The sequence below is a fragment of the Lissotriton vulgaris genome, chromosome 2_2, assembly GCF_964263255.1.
Source record: "Lissotriton vulgaris chromosome 2_2, aLisVul1.2, whole genome shotgun sequence".
NCBI classification, from domain to species: Eukaryota; Metazoa; Chordata; class Amphibia; order Caudata; family Salamandridae; genus Lissotriton; species Lissotriton vulgaris.
The window spans coordinates 77,755,682-77,776,371 of NC_141688.1; the positions used below are offsets into that span (position 1 = coordinate 77,755,682).

Below are 20,690 nucleotides of genomic sequence, written 5' to 3' on the forward strand. Positions count from 1 at the left end.
CACATTGTGAATAAAACATTGTGGTTCAAGTTGCATTTTTGCTTGATTTATATTGTACCGTGTAAATTGTGTTCCTATGTTACTGGGACCCCTTCTTATCACTAATTGTCCACCCAGGTCCCCGTGACTTCTACTGGGTATAACCCCCCTATTCATATTGTATTTTTGAAAGCATCCTGCTCATCAGTCACTTCTACAACACTTGTGTCAGATCACAATGACACATTCCACAACTCCTCCTCTATGGTAGACATGCACCAGTGACTGGGATTCTTCAATACAGCAGTGCAAAAAGTGGTTCTGTAACTCCAAAACATCGTTTTCAGTTCATCTTTCCACTTCAAACCTTTCCCAGATAATTGCAAACACTCATTTATCACACTATTGCACCTTCAGACTTGACCGTTTTCGCTGGGAAGGTATGAGGCAATCCAATGATAGATTACGCCGTGACTACTTAGGAATTTAGGCATGGTCCCTGACACAAACTGAGGGCCCTTATCTGTCACAATTTACTTGAGAGGGAAAATCAAGTATTCAGGACCCCGACAGCATAAGTGCTAAACCATAGAAACCCAACCAATAAAGAGCTCTTAAAGAGACATAAGATATAATACAGACCAGGTATGATACATGACCCTTTCCCTATTCCGTTGTGACCATGTATAGGTTAGGTAAGCTGAGTTATCGGGCATTACTTACGGTACTCAGCGTTAACATGTACATCAGGGCTACAAGTAATGTGATAAACCCAGGAGCCTGCATAGTTCCCTCCAGCTGCTCAAACAGACAGAAACTCCAGGTGAAAACGCCGCAATGAAGGAGTAAAAAAATATCCAGGAGAAGTGGATATAGTAAAATTGATTTCCCTCCAGTTATTCCCCACTGGTGAACCCTCAGACCATTAACTATGAGCCCAGTAGCCTGATTTACCAGGTACATTTCTAGGTATTTCATAATAACACCAGGCATCATATACATAATGCTTTAGTTATTCCTCTCCATGTAAATTGAATTTTTAAATGGAGAAACTAAAACTATGAACATGGAACTGTTTTAATTTGAGGAAAGAATCTAGAATAGGAGTTTTTCATGAAATCGATGTATATCTTTTTTAAGTTCACATTTCCAAATTCTCAATCATATCTGGGAAGCAGGCTAAAGCATTCAGGGATGCAAGACTTTTCCTGGGGATCTTATTTCTATAGCTAGTCTATTTGTAAGGCCACGCGCTGTAGTGTAAATCGTGTCTGGTTGTTTGGAGATAAGGTCCTCTACCTTTTGGGTCTTCCATTTTATATCCAGGTCCCTATGAAAATGCAGATAAGTGTTCCTGCCAATGGCACTGTCAATGCCCCATGAGGCACTATAGAAGGCGTGCACGCTGTGCTTAGGACATTTAATCGGTTTATTCGAGGCAATTGAACTGTATTCGTTGCCCACTCCGCATTGGTCGAAGCTAGTTGCACACAGTTGGATAATTAGATTAATTTCTCGGTATTGGCTCCTAATGAGTTGCAATACGGGTGTATTTGGTTTGTTTGATCTCGTTCCCTCTCTACCACAGATACCACCTCACCGACGCCGACAGCCAGCTCACCATCTACTGGGAACCCCTCTTCATCCGGCACCACTTCTACTACCACCTCACCGACGCCGACAGCCAGCTCACCATCTACTGGGAACCCCTCTTCATCCGGCACCACTTCTACTCCGGTTACTGGCTCTAAGCGTTTGAAATTTAAAATTAAAAGTCAAACATTCACTGCCGATTTGACGAATTCCACCTCGCCTGCATTCATAACCCTAAAGACAAATCTTGAAAGTTTGGTAAGTATCGATAATTAGTGGATTGAATTATTTCAAATTAGTAGTACAGGTGGAGGTGGTAGAAGTTCTTGCATAAACGAAATCTAAGGCTGCTGTACAATGACCCGGGGTTTATGTTATACATCTGGTACAAACTGTTCAGAAAGCCGAATGAATGTACAAAGTGGCTCATACTGTTCATTGGTGGCCGAGAAGTTATTGAATTTACGACCTTTTATGTTCCACTCTTGTTGCTATGTGGGCAGAGACCTGCATCTCCTTTTCTAGTTTGAAACCTGAGTCTGAGGATTTCCGATGTGGCTTTTGCTGGGCCTGTCTCTCTCGCCAAGGGCTAGGTGTGGAAATGTCTGCAAAAAAGACAAACTACACACTCCACACTCTGAAAGAATCGGGTTCTGCTTTGTATCTTATAGCCACACATCTTAAATGTCTGCTCTGTGCTCATACACTTAAACTCTTAGCGCCCTTTTTTGGCTGACCACGTTTATGAATTCATTCTATTATTGTTGTTGGGGCTGTTCTGTTGAACACCCGCCACCAAAAAAGCACAATGGCCTTTAGTTTGCGCATTCTGACTACACCAATGCAACACAGCTTGATAGTGTCTCTAGGCTGGTTTTCTGTCTTGCACTGGTCTATGCTACCAGGAACGCAATGGTTGTCATTCTGCATGAGGTGACTTCCCTGGGCAGCACTGTGGTCCTCGAGTCCACAAGATAACTATATTTCTCATCTCTACTCAGCATCAACTAATGAATAGCAACTGCACTATCTCACTGATATGTTAGGATGTAGAGAATGTATAAGACTTTTCTCCTCCTATTAGGATGTAGAGAATGTATAAGACTTTTCTCCTCCTATTGCAGACGTTGATGTTGAAACAGGACCTATTCTTTGAGGTAAATGTTGGTTGCGCACTACTGGGCGGCACTTCCCAGGCAGTACAGGGATTCTCTTTATGGAGAGTAGCTCAGGTTAATTGATTGGTGGCAGTCACCTCTGTGGGAAACTGTGGATGGATCTATTGTTTCATGGAGGTGAAATGGGCGGGATCTGATGTGTATGAGAATACATCTAAGCTCCTAAAACTGTCACTTCCAGCCTCAAAACAGCACTGACACAGACATCGATCAGCTATTTGAACATAAGCTCTGCAAAGGTATACATACTCTGTTCTCTTTGATTTACATGCGGCAAGCACACAGCTGGGTCATTTCCCTTTGCTGCTGTCTCGCTTGTTTCATAGGAGCCCTTGCTGCTGTCTCGCTTGTTTCATAGGAGCCCTTGCTGCTGTCTCGCTTGTTTCATAGCAACTCCTGCTGCTGCCTTGCTTCTTTCATTGTAGCCCTTGCTGCTGCTCTGCTAGTTTCTAGCAGCCCTTGCTGCTGCTTGGCATGTTTCGTAGCAGCCCTTGCTTCTCCCTTGCTTGTTTCATAGGAGCCCTTGCTGCTGCTTCGCTTGTTTCTGGCAGCCTTTGCTGCCGCAGCACTTGTTTCATAGCAGCCCTTGCTGCTCCATTGCTTGTTTCATAGGAGCCCTTGCTGCTACCTAGTCAGTGCTGGATTTGTGCCAGTGGTTAACGGCGCTCGGCACCCACACTTAATTATCAACACCCACACTTAATTATCAACACCGGTGCGTGTGACAGTCTGACAAAAGGTGGCACTGTCTGGAAGATTTCCACAACAGTTAATTATTAATACGATTTACATTAACAATGACTATTACCTGCAGTCCAGGCCATTCTTATCGCTGTGGTGACCCAAATTAGTCTGAATTGTCACACTTGTGGGAGTGAGATGGTTGGTAGCTGTGTTGCTAATATCGTTGGCAGCATAGCAAGGGTAAAGTGTGGTGCAAGGTGCAGTGGCCTCCTGATGAGAGCCCTGATACATTTGTTTTTACAAAATAAGCACCGCCTCACTTGTTTCATAGCAACCCTTGCTGCTGCCTCGCTGGTTTCATATGAGCCCTTCCTGCTGTCTTGCTTGTTTCATAGGGGCCCGTCCTGCTGTCTCGCTTGTTTCATAGGAGCCCTTGCTGCTGTCTCGCTTGTTTCATAGGAGCCCTTGCTGCTGTCTCGCTTGTTTCATAGGAGCCCTTCCTGCTGTTTCACTTGTTTCACAGGAACCCTTGCTGCTGTCTCGCTTGTTTCATAGGAGCCCTTGCTGCTGTCTCGCTTGTTTCATAGGAGCCCTTGCTGCTGTCTCGCTTGTTTCATAGGAGCCCTTGCTGCTGTCTCGCTTGTTTCATAGGAGCCCTTGCTGCTGTCTCGCTTGTTTCATAGGAGCCCTTGCTGCTGTCTCGCTTGTTTCATAGGAGCCCTTGCTGCTGTCTCGCTTGTTTCATCGGAGCCCTTGCTGCTGTCTCGCTTGTTTCATCGGAGCCCTTGCTGCTGTCTCGCTTGTTTCATAGGAGCCCGTCCTGCTGTATCGCTGGTTTCATCGGAGCCCTTGCTGCTGTCTCGCTTGTTTCATCGGAGCCCTTGCTGCTGTCTCGCTTGTTTCATCGGAGCCCTTCCTGCTGTCTCGCTTGTTTCATCGGAGCCCTTGCTGCTGTCTCGCTTGTTTCATCTGAGCCCTTGCTGCTGTCTCGCTTGTTTCATCGGAGCCCTTCCTGCTGTTTCTCTTGTTTCATAGCTGCGCCTGCTGCTTCCTCACTTGTTTCGTAGGAAAGAGTTGTCAAAACAGTTACATTGATCACACCTATCAACCTTTTCTTTCCTTTCAAGAGAATTGATTTCGGTGTGTTCTTGCCAGATGACCCAGTTTCTCCTTAATCCTTCCAAATGTATTGGTCTTTTAAAACAATAGTTTTACTTTTTTTTTATTAAGAAAGTACGTACATACAAGAATATATTTTCTCAAAGTTACACCAGTGCTGACTGATATTTCAGCCACATTTAACCAATTGGAATCTTTGAAGATTGGCCAGTGTCTTGTAATATTCAACTCTCATGAATCTTATAATATACAAACGTACTAAAGCTGTTGAGTTCCAAGCTGTCGAAAGTGTGTCATTCGGAGGGCTCTGGCTCGCAGCTCTAAACAGGTCTCAGTTTTTTCTTGTGACCCTCAAACTGTGTGTTTAGCCCATTGAGAGTGAATGCTGGACCACCACACATTGATTCTTGGGGCCCGCAGTAGTGTAGTCAACATGCAAACTGCACATTTCCCTCTGGAGGAAGTCAGATGGTGTATACTCACGAAACTTTCTACAGGCTCTAGCATATAAGCATAGTTTCAATCGCATCAGACAGTATAAATATCTTCAATAACTTTTTTGTGTACAATGTAAATGATTACAGGAGTGGAGTAAACCCCCATGCCCCCACTCTAGCAGCTACAGTGGGGTGGAGTTGTTGATGGGATCTTATGTCTCCAACTCGGCAGATAAAAAGGTTATAAATAACGTCAAAGAGAAGGTGGGTGAGTCAGTGAAAGGATGGATGGGTGTGATTGACAGGGTGGATGGACGGGTGAGGGGAAAGGATTGATGACAGATGGACAGATGGATAGATGAATGAGTGGAAGAATGGAAATAAGGATGGATAAGTGAAAGAATGGATGGATGTATAAAAGGGAGGGTGGATGGATGGAAAAGTGGATGTAGAAGTGAAAGGGTGAGTGGAGGAATGAGTGACAGTGGATAGTTGGATGAAATAAGAAAGGTTGAATGGATGAGAGAGTGAAAGGAAAGATAGATCAGTGAAAGGGTAAATGGACGGATCGATAAGTGAATGGATGAATTATTGAGAAGAGTGGGTGGATGCGTGAAAGGGCGGATGACTGGGTGAAAGGGTGAATGGATGGATAAGTGAAAGGGTGGTTGAATGAATGAATGAATGAGTGAATGGATGAATGAATGAATGAATGAGTGAACATGTGGCTGGATAGATGAGTGAAATGATGGATGGATGGATGGATGGATGAGTGAACTGGTGGATAGATGTATGATGGACAAGGGCAAGGATGGATAGGTTTGCATGGATGGGCAGGGCGATTGACGGATGATATATGGATGGAAATGGTCAAATACTGAATGATGGATGGAAGAATGAATGGATGAATTGGTGACAATGTAAAGGTGAAATGGTGGATATCAACAGGTGGATTGAAGGATGAAAGGATGATTGGATAGATGCTTGGATGAAAGACAAGAAAGCTCTTCTGGGGAGGGTAGCATTGACTTGCTTTGCTTGCTTGGTGGCATAACAGTTTTTGTTCAAAGATGGGGGAAGGGTATTTTAATGTTCTGCCTTCTACCTTATGTGATTATGTGCACAGCACATGCGTGGGTGTGCACTAGAACCAGAGAAATTCACACGCAGTCAAAATCAAATGAAACTAGTTTTGGAAAGTGAAGTTTGACGATTATTTTCTCGCCCACAGCTAACGCCATTATACCAACGAATGTTTGTCAACTGCACAGGTGTGACAGTGACCGGTTTCACGTAAGTACCTCCTAATGTCAGACACTGTTCTATAGAATTGCAAATAACCTCAAAACATTTTACTCCGTGTGCATCGATTCTACTGAAGGTTTTAGAAGTTGGAGTCTGAGGAGAAACAAAAAACAGAGCACCGTGATTGTTGGGCTGATGCCAGCACCGTGAGCTTCAGCCCAAACACATTAAACGTCATGCATGTTTGGTGTCATGCATGAAGCTGTATGTACACAATGGGGAGTTGAGAGCTAGACAGCAGTAGCTAGAGAGTTAAGAGATGTGTAGTGCAGACAACCACAAGTTACTGGACTGGCACAACTGCACTCAAAAGCATCTTATTTAATGACTTGTGATTTTCAACAGTGACGCAGACAGACTACAGGGGAAGCAAAGTAGAAAAGATTGAAGCACAAGACAGAGTTTCAAGTTAGTCAGCACAGAAGTCAGACAAAACTAGACCACAGGTTTCAGGTGTGGTAGTAAAAGCCGTCCTTTACTGCACGATTAGACTACACTCTGGAGTAGCAATCGGTATATAATAAAATGTTGATGTTATCATTATTACCACTATTGTTTCAATGAACATCTTATTCATTTCCTGTTTTAATAATTCCCTTTTCCTGTCCCATTTTGTCTTTATTTGAAAAGTGCATTCTTAGTTAAGGTGTATATGGTATCGGAAGGCGCCTCTGAATCCTCAAGGCGCACTGTCCGCACCTAGCCCTCCACTTTGTGTTTGGCACAATTTTTCCTTCATTCAGTAGCGGCTAGCATGGAACGGGAGTTGAAGAGGTGGGGGTATCACAGGGGGTGGGCGGGTGGCGGCAGGCGCGCAACACCCATTGAACTCACCGGGCTTCAACTGGACAGTTGAAGAGGTGGGGGAATCACAGGGGGTGGGCGGGTGGCGGCAGGCGCGCAACACCCATTGAACTCACCAGGCTTCAGCCCCCCCCCCCGTCGTGTGTGGCAGCCCGGGATGAGACAGATCCCGGGCACACAGAGCCACACCCGAACGTTCAACAGGTCTTTAAAAGACCATTTCAATGTTAATTAGGCCTTGCTGTTGTTTCACCCCTTGTTGGAAGCCCTACAGCTCCACTCTGCCTCCTGATCAAAGGTTCAGCCCCTCCCCTCACCCGAAATTTTTTCTTAGCCCCCCCCCTGAAATTTGGCTTTAGTTGCGCCTCTGGGTGGCGGAAATTATAAAATAAAAAAACACTTACCTCCCCACTGCGTCGCCTCAATCATCTCTACTACGTCGTCCATCTTCCTCTGTCTGCCAGAAGCATGAAGCACGCAGTCTCCCTATCTAAGCCAATCACAACGCTGCCGTTCTGCGTTGTGATTGGTCTGAGCTCCGTGGTTTGGCGCTCACACTCGGAATGGGAGGGTGGAAATGTTCCCAACCAGGCTGTGAAATGCAGCCTTGTGGGGAACATGCAAAGTGTGCAGACTGCTTGGCCGGCCCGAAAGGGTGGGCCAAACAGTCCTGCGCAATTTGGAGTGCAGCAACCACTGGACAACGTCACAGGAGTCTCAACCCCGCTCAACCTGGCCGCAAACAAAACATGATAGTAACAGAAATAACTTCTGTTATTATCATTTAATTTTCCCACTGCCCCACAAGCAGTGGAGCGACAGCGGAGGAGTCTCCACTGCCTTCACTGCTCTCTTGTGCTATGTTTCAATATCTTGTTGTGGCTCAAAAACGCGCGCTCGTTTCATTCCACTCGTTGCCGGGGTAGTGTTTTTGTTGTAGACTGCGCAGTACACATCTCTAGTGAAGTTAAGTGTTGCACGTGTACCATGTTTGTTCCCAGGAGCGGCTCTGTGGACGTCGAGGCATCCGTTGGTTTTCGCAGCCCCTCATCACAGGCACTCCCGAGTGACGAACAGATCATCAGTGCGCTGAAAAATAACCTGACCGCAAGCGGTGCCCTAGGGACCCTCTTCACATTGGACCCTGCGAGCATCCAGTCCGACAGTAAGTGCCAGCTATTCTTTCACTTAGATGTTAAAATTGGTACACAGCTAGAATCTAGAAAATTCAACATTCGCAAGAGATGCTTTTATAAAGCAAGTCACAAATTACATTTAGTATTTGGAAGTTTGATGGAGTTTATTATGTTATCAGTGATGTCATTTGCCATGTCATGTGTGATACAGATTCAGTACCTCCACCTGGTCAATCTCCACCTCGGGTACCGTCTATCAAGTTCTCAGGCCAGGATTGAAGAAAAGCACAAATAACCCACAATTACTGTACGGGGTTCCCTGATTCCAAGCTCTTTTCAGCGTAGCTTTCAGTGGTTAGAAAATGAGCACAGAAAGGCATCTCATTTTACCTGATGCCCTCCTGCACCTGGTAACATTTTTAATCATAACGGATTAGGTGACAAGATTGTTAGAACAAAACACCAGGATGGTCACTGACATAGACACATGACTAAATGCTGGCACCTACCGTGGATGCTGGAGGATTACAACGATCATAGCCACAACATAATAGCTGGTAGCATGATGGTTATTTGTTATGTTGATACGGTCTGGGCTCTCGACAAGGAGCCCTGGCAGATATATTTTTTACAAACTAAGCATTGAGTGTAATGCGTAGAGACAATCCTTGTTTATTGGGTACAGTCCGGACAAATCTGGGTGTCTGGTTGCCCTATGATGGATGAACTTGATCAGATGTATATCCATGGAATTCTCCATGGTCCATCAATGCTTTATTATATTATATGATTGTGATTAGCATACATGTTATTACAGAGATCTTGTTAACATTTTTTAATTTTGAGCAATTTCTTGGGCACAGTTCATTTGTGCGAAATTGATGTAAGCATCATGGGATTTATGAAAAAAATGGAATAAGTCAATCTGCAAGAATACTAGGAAAATTGTCCTCGGTACCTTTGGAGGAACAATAATTAATATACATCATTGAAATCAGTGTTTATCTAATATTTTTTCTGTAATTGCTATTCAGGCTCTGTCTTTGTGCGTGTGGCATGTTTTCATTCTTGCATGCCATTTTAAGCATTTTTATGTATTTTGTCTGAAGGTCATTCTACTAAGATTAACTGAATCTGGAAGTCCTGATCACTGCAAAAGTGCCAAATTGTGCCACATGCACTAACATGCTACAGTCACGAATATGAATGGGTATTATCGGCAATCAATCACAGATGAATCCATTGTGTCTAGAAAGCAAACGTTGATGTTATTTTTGCTAGTACTGAAGGTAACCACAAAATACTGTGCGTATGCTGAAAAACAGATGCACTAAGCTATTTCCCCATCTCAAGTGCTCTGATTTGCTAAACTGGAGCCTTTCTGACCCCAAAAAAGCTCTTTGGCATGTACAAAACTGAAATAGATATTCTGTAACCTGTTATCAATTGAAATTTGGGTTTGCGAGTACATAAAGGATCACTATTTGGAAGGGACTTGGCAGCTAAAGACGCATCTCTTCCCCTAGTTTTTTCTATGCCCCCCCTTCTCTCTGAATCCTCACCCCTCCTCTCTTTCTGCTCTCTGCTCCTGGTTCCACAGGTCTGTAGTATTAGGGTTCTTAGCGCTGGGATACCTGCGGGTGACTACGCGCTTTATAAAAATAAATAATAATAATAATAATAACTGATTTGCAGCGGGATCTATTGTTAATATTTTGCAACTGAAATCCAGCCGCAAAACATTGATATGTTGCCAATGCAGAAAGGTTGTGGTAACTGATTTAGACAAGGGAGGGAGTCCCCATGGCACCTCTTCCCTTTCGTGCTTGTTTACAAACAATTTTATGAGTAGGCTGTGTACCATGAAGCCCTTTTTACTCCTAAAAAAAAGTTTGTGAAACTTTTCATTTCTAAAAAAAAAACTCATCTCATTTTCCTTTAAGGAAAACAGGCTGCATTAAATAAAAAATGATTGCTTTATTCACAAGCAATCGCAGACCTGGCACCATCCTTGTGATAGCAACGAATCGTATTGGGTCACAATTTGCGACCTCCCTCATTATTATTCATGAGGTTGGTTAAATTGTGACCCACTATGATTCAGTATTTTCTAAACTGACCTATTAGTGCATGGTCAGTCAGCAAAATACCATGGAATTCACAAAACTTTGGTGTGCAAATTGCGACCACATATAGCGATCCTACTTTAGTAAATGTAAATTGATACTTGTATAGCGCACTGCTCGCCCGCAAGAGTCTCAAGGCGCTTGTACGAATACCGCTGTGGAACCCATCCTGGCTTTCCCTGTGAGGCGTCCACTCCTGGGCACCCCCAAGGTGGAGGCCAGGCATCCTTAGCGTTGTGGGGGCCATTGTGGAGATTAAACAAGCTATTGCCCAGAGTGGCAGAGTGGGACTCCATGATTGGAATAGGCATCGACGCGAGAATGATCAGGTCCGTGGAATTTTGAGCCCAAGACCCGCCGAGGCGGGGAATTGAACCCTGGTCCCGGGCTAGACCTCTGCATCAGGGTCTGCCGCTCTAACCATTGAGCCACACTCCTTGCCTGAAGCCCTTGAGTATGTATTGCCTTTTTGTTACTTCTTTGTACAAGATTAGAGTTCCATAGTCTTTATGTTGTACATGTAGCTAGCTGGTAATATGCACAACACTGAAACCTGTGGAATCCGTACCCAATTTTGTGATTAACCTATGTGTCAATATTAATACTCTGTATGAGTTCATAAGCAATGACTGGGCCCTGCTGCTCCTCCAACAGGAGTGGGTCCTTGCCAGTTTATTGAATAGCAGTGCTGGAGGTGCAGTGCTCATTAAGGAGGGTGCTGTCGATGGACAAGAGGCTGGGGGTCCTGCAGCGCAGAGGTCGAACGTACTTTCTAGGTTAAATGTTGATGGATAGTGAAACAGATGCAGCAAGGAGACAAATGAGTTGCTCTGTCCTCTGTATGTTCCTTCTAACGATACCCATTTTAATATCTATTTCAGGTCCTCTTCCTGCGACCCCTACTACCCTCACCAAAACAACCCCGGAAACTGAAAGCTATTTCCCTGGATTTGCCGTGGCCATCATAGTCATGTGTAGCCTCGCCATCCTCTCAATCCCACTTCTCGTCCTATTGGTAAGTAACCGAGCCACTTCTGGAAGTCTTGTGCTCATGCGCGGTAGACCCCATGTCAGTTCCAAACATTTTCCAGAGCATTCACTTAGAGCTAAATATTTGAGGAGCCTCCGAACGTCAAGGGCCAGGGAGAGCATTCGATTAATTTGGCGGAGCTTCCACCACCCCACCCCACCTCCCAAACATTCACAATTTAAAAATTGAATAAATCAGGTTTATTGGAATGACTTGCATCCCCAGGCCAAGACAAATATAAGCTGTACAGACGAATGAGTTGATATTTGTAAACAGCGAAGTCTTTCCGAGAATTAAACAGAAAAATAAATAATAGTCGAAAGTATAAAATTAATCAAGCAGACAAGATGCAGTTTGTATTTCTCATTCATTATTTGCGCATCCCTGTTAATCCCCCATATGATCATACCTCCTATGAGCACCCCTGCAGAATATAGAAATCATATAAAAAATGTTTCAGAAAGAACTGAAAAAATTATACCAGCAACAACTAAAAATGTCATCCAGTGGTATCAGGGCTTAATGTATAGTTGTTCCCACTTGCATGGATTTGTGGCGTGTGTCTGCCCGTCCCATTGTGTGTACTCTCCTTAGCGCACAACATTCATTATAGTCCTTAGCCAGTTCAGGACTTCCCACATAATCCTGTCACTTTGTGTCCCTGTGCTTGCCTTCATGTCCTTTCACATACATTCCCTAGTATTCCTGTCCCATTTCCTTCCTGTCCTTGTAATCCTGGTGTGCATTTGAATTTCCTTGTAGTCCTTTCCTACCTCATATACCGCTGACGCAGGGCCTTCCTAATAGTCTTGTTCTATTTTAATTGTTGTCGTGCCCTAGGATATTAATTTCTTCGTACTCCTGTCCTAGGGTATTGATTGCTAGTATTTCTGACCCGGTGCTTGCCTGAAGTTAGTTTTGTTGCTGTGTACGATTTTTGTTAGTCACGTCCTTGTCCCCAACTTTCCTAGTAGTGTGTTGGCGTTTATAGTGCAGAGCCGTCCTTGTATTCCTGTGCTAGTGATTGCTTTCCTGGTAATTGTCCTATTGCAGGCCTTTGCTTGTTGTTCTGTTACAGGCTTTTCCTTCCAGATCGAGGCATGTGCAGGTTCGTCCTTGAAGTCATGATCTAGTGCCCGGCTTTCATTGTGTTCGTGCCCAAGTGAAGGCCTTTCCTCTAGTACTTGCCCGGTCTCGGGCTTGCCTTGAAGCCTAGGCCAGTTAAGGGGTTTCCTTGAAATCATGTACTATAGGACATAGCTTTCCTTGTAGTTCTGGGTAATACAGAGCTTTCTTAGTATCCCTACCCCAGTTCATGGCTTTCCTAGGATTCCTATCCCAGTGCAGGGCTTTCCTAGGATTCCTATCCCAGTACAGGGCTTTCCTAGGATTCCTATCCCAGTGCAGGGCTTTCCTAGGATTCCTATCCCAGTGCAGGGCTTTCCTAGGATTCCTATCCCAGTGCAGGGCTTTCCTAGGATTCCTATCCCAGTGCAGGGCTTTCCTAGGATTCCTATCCCAGTGAAGGGCTTTCCTAGGATTCCTACCCTAGTGTACTCCTATCCCAGTGCAGGGCTTTCCTAGGATTCCTATCCTAGTGCAGGGCTTTAGTAGTATTCCTACCCTAGTGTACTCCTACCCCAGTGCAGGGCTTTCCTAGGATTCCTATCCTACTGCAGGGCTTTTGTAGTATACCTACCCTAGTGCAAGGCTTTCCTAGGATTCCTACCATAGTGTACTCCTACCCCAGTGCAGGGCTTTCCTAGGATTCCTATCCTACTGCAGGGCTTTTGTAGTATTCCTACCCTAGTGTACTCCTACCCCAGTGCAAGGCTTTCCTAGTATTCCTACCATAGTGTACTCCTACCCCAGTGCAGGGCTTTCCTAGGATTCCTATCCTAGTGCAGGGCTTTCCTAGTATTCCTACCATAGTGTACTCCTACCCCAGTGCAAGGCTTTCCTAGTATTCCTACCATAGTGTACTCCTACCCCAGTGCAGGGCTTTCCTAGGATTCCTATCCTAGTGCAGGGCTTTCCTAGTATTCCTACCATAGTGTACTCCTACCCCAGTGCAGGGCTTTCCTAGGATTCCTATCCTAGTGCAGGGCTTTCCTAGTATTCCTACCATTGTGTACTCCTACCCCAGTGCAGGGCTTTCCTAGGATTCCTACCCCATTGGTAAACTTTCCTAGGATTCCTACCCTAGTGTACTCCTATCCCAGTGCAGGGCTTTCCTAGGATTCCTATCCTAGTGCAGGGCTTTTGTAGTATTCCTACCCTAGTGTACTCCTACCCCAGTGCAAGGCTTTCCTAGTATTCCTACCATAATGTACTCCTACCCCAGTGCAGGGCTTTCCTAGGATTCCTATCCTAGTGCAGGGCTTTCCTAGTATTCCTACCATAGTGTACTCCTACCCCAGTGCAGGGCTTTCCTAGGATTCCTATCCTAGTGCAGGGCTTTCCTAGTATTCCTACCATAGTGTACTCCTACCCCAGTGCAGGGCTTTCCTAGGATTCCTACCCCATTGGTAAACTTTCCTTGGATTCCTACCCTAGTGTACTCCTACCCCAGTGCAGGGCTTTCCTAGGATTCCTATCCTAGTGCAGGGCTTTTGTAGTATTACTACCCTAGTGTACTCCTACCCCAGTGTACTCCTACCCCAGTGCAAGGCTTTCCTAGTATTCCTACCCTAGTGTACTCCTATCCCAGTGCAGGGCTTTCCCAGGATTCCTATCCTAGTGCAGGGCTTTCCTAGAATTCCTACCCTAGTGTACTCCTACCCCAGTGCAGGGCTTTCCTAATATTCCTACCCCATTGGTAAACTTTCCTAGGATTCCTATCCCAGTGCAGGGCTTTTGTAGTATTCCTACCATAGAGTAGGGCTTTCCTAGTACTCCTATCCCAGTGCAGGGCTTTCCTTGGATTCCTACCCCAGTGCAGAGCTTTTCTAAGATTTCTATCGCAGTGCAGGGCTTGCTTCGTACTCTTATTCTAGTGCAGAGCTCTCATAGGATTCCTATCCCAGTGTAGAGTTTTTCCTGTAGCTTTAGGCCTGTGTGGCCTTCTCTTGCACATCTTGTCCAGGGAAGTGCTTCTCTTTCGTCCTTTCTTTAGTCTCGGGTTGCTGTGGGGCTTTACTTGTAGTTCTGGCTAGTGCAGGGCATTCCTGAGATTCCTTCCCTAGTGCAGGGCTTTCCTGGGATTCCTATCCCAGTGCAGGGCATACCTGGGATTGCTATCTCCGTGCAGGGCTTTTATAGAATTCCTACCCTAGTACAGGGCTTTCCTTGTAGCACTAGCTCTTTGGGACATGTTCTTGACGTTTTTGGTCTGTGCTGTGCTTTTCTTTCATTCCTTTTCAAATGCAGGTGTTTCGCTTTACTCCCAGATCAGTATGGGGCTTTCTTTGTAGTTCTGGTTCAGTGCAGGGCTTTTCCTATTATTTCTGCCCCTCCAGGTAAAGACCGGCACTGGGTTTCCATGTATTTCCGTCCCAGTGCACGAAACTCCTAACTTCTAGCTCACTGTCTTTTTGTGTAGTTCTGTCCCAGTGCATGGTTTTCTTAGCATTCCTGTCCCAATACAGGGCTTTACTTGTCAGCCTGGCCCAGTGTAGTCATTTCCGTATAATTCCTATCCTATGCAGAGCTTTACTGGAATTCTTGTTCCAGTGCAGGACTTTCTTTGTAGCACTGGCCCATTCGGAGACTTACCTTTTAGTACTGACCCATTGTGGATATTTCCAGCCCAGAACAGGGGTTACCTAGTGTTAATGTCTCTCCAGCTCTGGTTTAGTGCAGGGCATTTTTATTTCCTAGTTTAGGGTTTTCTTTGCAGCTGTAGTTCAGTGTGTGCTTCTTTGCAAATCTGGCCAAGTGTAGGGCTTCCCTCGTATTCCCGTCCCTCCAGTTCTGGCTGAGGGTACACTTTCCTAGTGTCCCTGTAAACAGCTTTCCTCTTCTCGGAGTTCTTGAACAGTGCAGGGCTTTCCTAGTATTCCTGTCCAGTTCTGGTTTTTCCGTGTAGCTCTGGGCCCAGTGTGGGGCTATTTATCCCAGCGTCTTGCTTTCCTCTTGGTTTGGGCCTGTTCAAGAAAGAGCACCGGGGCTGGGTTGGGGGTTGTTGACCATGAGGGAAAATTAAATTAAAAATTAATTACCCTTGTCTCATCTGTAGAAATCCCCCCTCACCTGGCCCCACGCTCTTACCTGCATGGGCAATGAGTTAGTTCGGGCCCAATGCATGGTTTTCCTGCTAGCTCGTGACTTATGCAGGGCTTTCCTTGTAATCCTATCTCGGGTGAACTTTCCTTAGCTTATGACTTTCCTAGCGTTTCTGTCCCAGTCCAAGGTTTTTGTACCCCCATATTATTGTTTGTCTTGTAGCTCTGTCACAATGTTGGGCTTTCCATTTCTTCCGGCCAAGGCTTTTTGTGCAGTCCTTCCTCCGAACAGACTTTTCTTGTAGTCCTGGCTCAGTGCAAGTGGTCCAGAACCAGTTCAGTAAGTCCTGGCCAAGTGTAGACTTTTATCATAGTCTAGGCCCATGTGGGGCTCTCCTTCCAGGCTAGCTAGACCTCCTTTCTGGGCTTTCCTAAGCGTTCTGGCAGAGCTTTACATGCACCTCTGGTCCATTGTGAGCTTTCCTTGAAATCCTGGCCAGGGCAGTACTTCTGTCCCAGTTTGACGTTCCTTGCTGTTCTGACCCAATAAAGGGGTTTCTTTGGAGTCCTGTCAAACAATGCATTATGGTAGCAGTGGGGACCCCTGCAAGTGTTAAAACAACGCCAACCTCCTGACCAATGTGTGACAATGGAGGCGGTGTCCCCCACACCTTGCCATGGAGCCCGTAGTCTAGTATGACTGGGGTTGTACAGATTCAGAAGAGGGACCAGTAGGATAATAAAAACGTACCGTTTTATATGTTTACAACAATAGACTGTTGCATATCACATTACTCTGACGAAGTCCTCAGACCTGTAAAGGCTCTTAGAATGGTCAAAACATGTTGGTAATTAGGACTTCTAGGTCTAGTGATCCATTGCAAATCACTATAAGACCCCTACTTGTTTTAAGTATCCTTTTTAATATATCAGTGGTACTAGCTGAATAAAGGATTGTCTTGATTACACCACTAGATATATTTAATATCTAAAACTGTCCCCTGAAAAAATAGGATCACAAACATTTGTCCTGAATTCAGAATAATAAGAATTCCCAGGGATAGACTAACTTCACTTGGTTGAGTCCGCCTGGGTAGTAGTATCCTCACCCGGGTGTGAGAGGTCATCAAATGATAAAGCATGCCTCGATAAGTTGAGGGTGGGTCAACTTCTCTAAAATCTTTTGATGCCCTGCTATTACAATAAGTAAAAAAGGGGGGATTTAATGGATACCCAGTCTGTCTATGAATCGTGCTAATAAGATGTATGTATCTTTGTCTTTGCATGCGGATCGAAATGTCCGAAATGGTGTTATGAATGACTTTGCCTTCTGTATGTCCACATTCTATCATATGCTTTACAGTATACAACTGTTTTTATGGAGCCTGTTATTTGAATAAAACGATTAAAAAAGAATAAGTAAAAAAAAAAAAAACAATAGGTGAGATTTGACGAGAGTACCCTCAAGTACTTTTTTGTGTTATATTTCCTGGAGGATATACTTGAGGATTTAATCTCCCACTAACTCTCTTTAGGAATTTATATAGAATGCAGATTCCCTTGAAGTGATGGCCCAGGCCAGTGCTTCTCTTCGCATCCTGTCCTAATGTGGGGGCTTTACTAATAGTCTACACCTAAACACTTAGAAGCGGCATAAGTCTGCATTTCTAGCCGAGTTGGGACAGTAGTACCACTTACAACATTTACATTGATAAAGGGCGCCCAGGCTGGGGTGACTGTCCCCAGTATCTGGAAGGAAGGAAGGTTCATGAGATGAATGTGAATCCTTTGATGTTTCTCTTTTACAGGCCATGAAAACGGATGTCTGTAGTAAACTGGCCAAAGCCTGCGCCCTGAAACCTCCCTATGATCACCTTGAATCTGGAGTAAAGATCACAAACTGGCGGGTAAGTAAAACTATCACCCATCGACCACTGTTGACATACCAGGTTTCAGAGCCAATGCTGCCATGGATTTTGAGAGATAAAGGTACACTTAAATAGGAACAGACCATTGGCAAGAGGGCATTGGGGTTGGTGGAGCAGACAACCTTAATAATCTGTAGATGACTCCGGAGAGCCAAGTGAAAGGGAATGTGCCTCTGACTATTCATTGTCTTAATTTTGGAGGTTAGGAGAAATGTTGTAAGAAATGCTATTGTGGAATGGCCCACCACGCTTCTTGTGCTGTGAGACGGAAGGAGAGAGAGTGAGTAGTAGTAAAGTGGTTGCTGTGGAATAAAGGTTGTAGAATGTCTTTTCTACTGATGATATGGTGGATCTGGCCGTGCACCGAGAGTATAATTTCATTGTACTCCAGGAAGTCAATACAATATGGAAATGAGCCTCCTGGATTCCTTTGTACAGGATAGCAAGGATATAGATCAGTAATATTAACTTAACCCTGTTTAAAATTTGCATGATTTCGTTTGCATGAATGATGTGAAATTCCAAAAACTTATGCGACATGCATCCACAGATTACACGGGCGCACACAAAAATTTGAATAAATTGGTCTTGGAAAGATCCATTTTAATGAAGTTATCAGAGCCCTCTTCAGGGAAGGGATATGGATTTGAGATGATGGAGCTAAATTAATATTATCTTGAAAGTGGATCTGGAATTGAAGTATGGATTTGTGTATGTTATGAATGTAAACTGAGCAGTATCTGGGGAAAATTACACACATTCTGCTAGAAGGTAAAGGTGCCATGACCAATCACAACATGTAGGCTACGCAAAGTGGGCCTGCTCAGCAGCCCAGCCCTTTAGACAAGTAGAACTTCATGGTCATTAAAAGTGTTTTGGGGGAGCTTAAAACTCATGGTTGTGCAGTTATTCCATGGCTGCCTGGAATCTCAGTACCTCCTCCGTTATATACACAGAAGCTCAATCATTCAGACACTGGGAATGCACCATCAGTCATCTCGGTCATTACTACTAGACTCTCCATGAAGAGACAGGCTGCAAGCCGTGCTTAATTTGTGCCGGTGGTGAGTACTGGCACTCCTTTTTGGAGACCGAGATTTATTTTCCACCATCTGACTTTGATCCAGAGCAAGAGTAACAAAGGCAGAAACTGGAAAAGATGAAGAAAGCGAAAGACCAGAAAACAGTGACAAAGAAGAAAGCATGGGTGAAAATTACTATTCAGAAGTAGGAAAACTGAAAGAAAGTGTGAGGGATGAAGAAAGGGGCTTGAGGAGAAATCAAGACTAGGCAGATTTAGTCAGGAGGTACCCCCAGCATTCAGCAGAGCAGGTGGCTGGCTCCCAAGAAAACCCTTTTTTAGTTCACGCCTGAGCCAGCGCATGCACTGTTGCTCTGGGGAGACATTTAGCAGCTGGGTTTTAAAAGTGCTACCCACAGGCATTTGCCGGCCACCAGCTTGCTGTTAAGTGCACAAGAGCATGCGACGTGCACAGCTGCCATCTGGCTTTCTGTAATAGCTCATTAATCCTTACAGCGCACGCGTGTATCCACTCACCTACCTCCCACTTCCTTCTCGTCGGCTTCATTTTCTTTTCACTTTCGCGTGGCGGTGTCACTTTCACGGCCACGCGACCATTGCTTCTTTATCTTTGAAGCTCGCGCCAGGATGGCTTTAGGAATTTTCACAATTAATCATAACAAAAATGGGTTATATAAAGCTGCGTTTTTTTCGCAGAACCTATTTTAAGACTACTGTGCTCCCGTTTACACTACAGCTCTAACTGTGATCTTGGTGCCAACCGGTTACATCCTTAACTAGTGCCAAACTCCACTCTGCCCATCGCTGCACGTGATCCCTCGTGCACAGCCTGAGCAATTTGCAGTCGTAGTCAGCACTAAAGAACAGATCCTAGCTACGAAGGCCACGTGTCTATCTTTGCACCTTGTTTCAGTTTTTAACTTCAGACACCCACGATTGTATTATAGCACGAGTGTGGGCAGTGTTGAGGACCAAACAACAAGACTGTTTTTTAAAGTCCTATGATGTCCCCAGCCTGCTGTCACCACGTCGATTGGCGTGTCACAGATCTCCCTGTCGTAATAGAGCCCCAGTGGTACTCAGCATCCAGATTGTTGGTGCTCTAATAGACGCATGGACCTGCCTTGCTTCGACCATCTCCTCTCAAGTGTGTCGCAGGACTAGAAAAAATTGTATTTGCTCCATAGTCTAGCACTCTCATATCACATTCAACACTAGTGTAAACTCATATTAGGAGCTGTCGTCGCATACAAAACTGTGTTTAATTACTTTATGGAACTGTTAGCCAGATCATCGCATTTTTTTTATGTGGATTGTACTTTATCTGCAGTGTGGGTTACTTTTGAGAGGGGGATGCCAAATGGGTATGGAACTGTTTTCACCTTTTCAACCCGAGGTGAAACATTCTTTTCTACCAAATATCCAATACAACAATTAAATAATTCTACGAAAAGTAATATAACTGGTTGGTTCCTTACGTGGGAATTTAATGGAATTTAATGTATTACATGTTATTAAGGTATGCACACCTGTTTTGTATATTTTAGGTAGCTTTAATAGTATATTGGTTGAATAGAAATCAAACCCAAAAGATACTTAAATTGGACTAAAACTGTAAAAGATGTACAGTAGCTTACTGCGTTCAAATACGTGTGCTGTAAGAAGATGCACAAACGGATAACCCTTTACTCGTATGATATGAGGCTCTTACTTCCACCCCTTAATTCAAGAAAGTGCAAACCTCATAAAAGTATTTCCAAATTAAAAAAGGAGCCAATTTACTTTATTACAAAATACGTAGTCTTGTTTAAAACTCCAAATACAGCAACGCGGTTAACACATGTAGACCGAGTGCGAACGCCTTTGTCCTGACACTTACCCTCATCTAATCTAGCATGCCACCATCCACGGGTGTGCCAAATGAGCTCGTCTTCTGCCCTCTCCGTTTTCACATCATATCTGTTCATGTATATGAAAAAGAAACATGGGACCCTGGTTGCACGCAAACACAATACACACCATTTATTTAAGCGCTAGTTTTTCTTTCTCAAAGAAGTTGGCATGAGGTAAACTGGGCATTTCAGAGGCATTCTAACTACATTGCATTTAATATCCTCTGTTATGCATAAATCTCGACCCATTCACACATGCTCAAGCGAGGCATTT

At 44.5% G+C, this 20,690-nt stretch overlaps 1 protein-coding gene across 1 annotated transcript in view; it reads left to right on the forward strand.

The window, feature by feature from the left end:
- Positions 1 to 20,690, forward strand: part of LOC147729031 (uncharacterized) — a 113,384-nt gene that overhangs the window by 89,945 nt on the left and 2,749 nt on the right. The window contains 5 exon segments of the mRNA XM_086959781.1: positions 1,647 to 1,830; positions 6,222 to 6,283; positions 8,101 to 8,264; positions 11,243 to 11,376; positions 17,363 to 17,461. Coding sequence (XP_086815907.1) covers positions 1,647 to 1,830; positions 6,222 to 6,283; positions 8,101 to 8,264; positions 11,243 to 11,376; positions 17,363 to 17,461 — 643 coding nt within the window.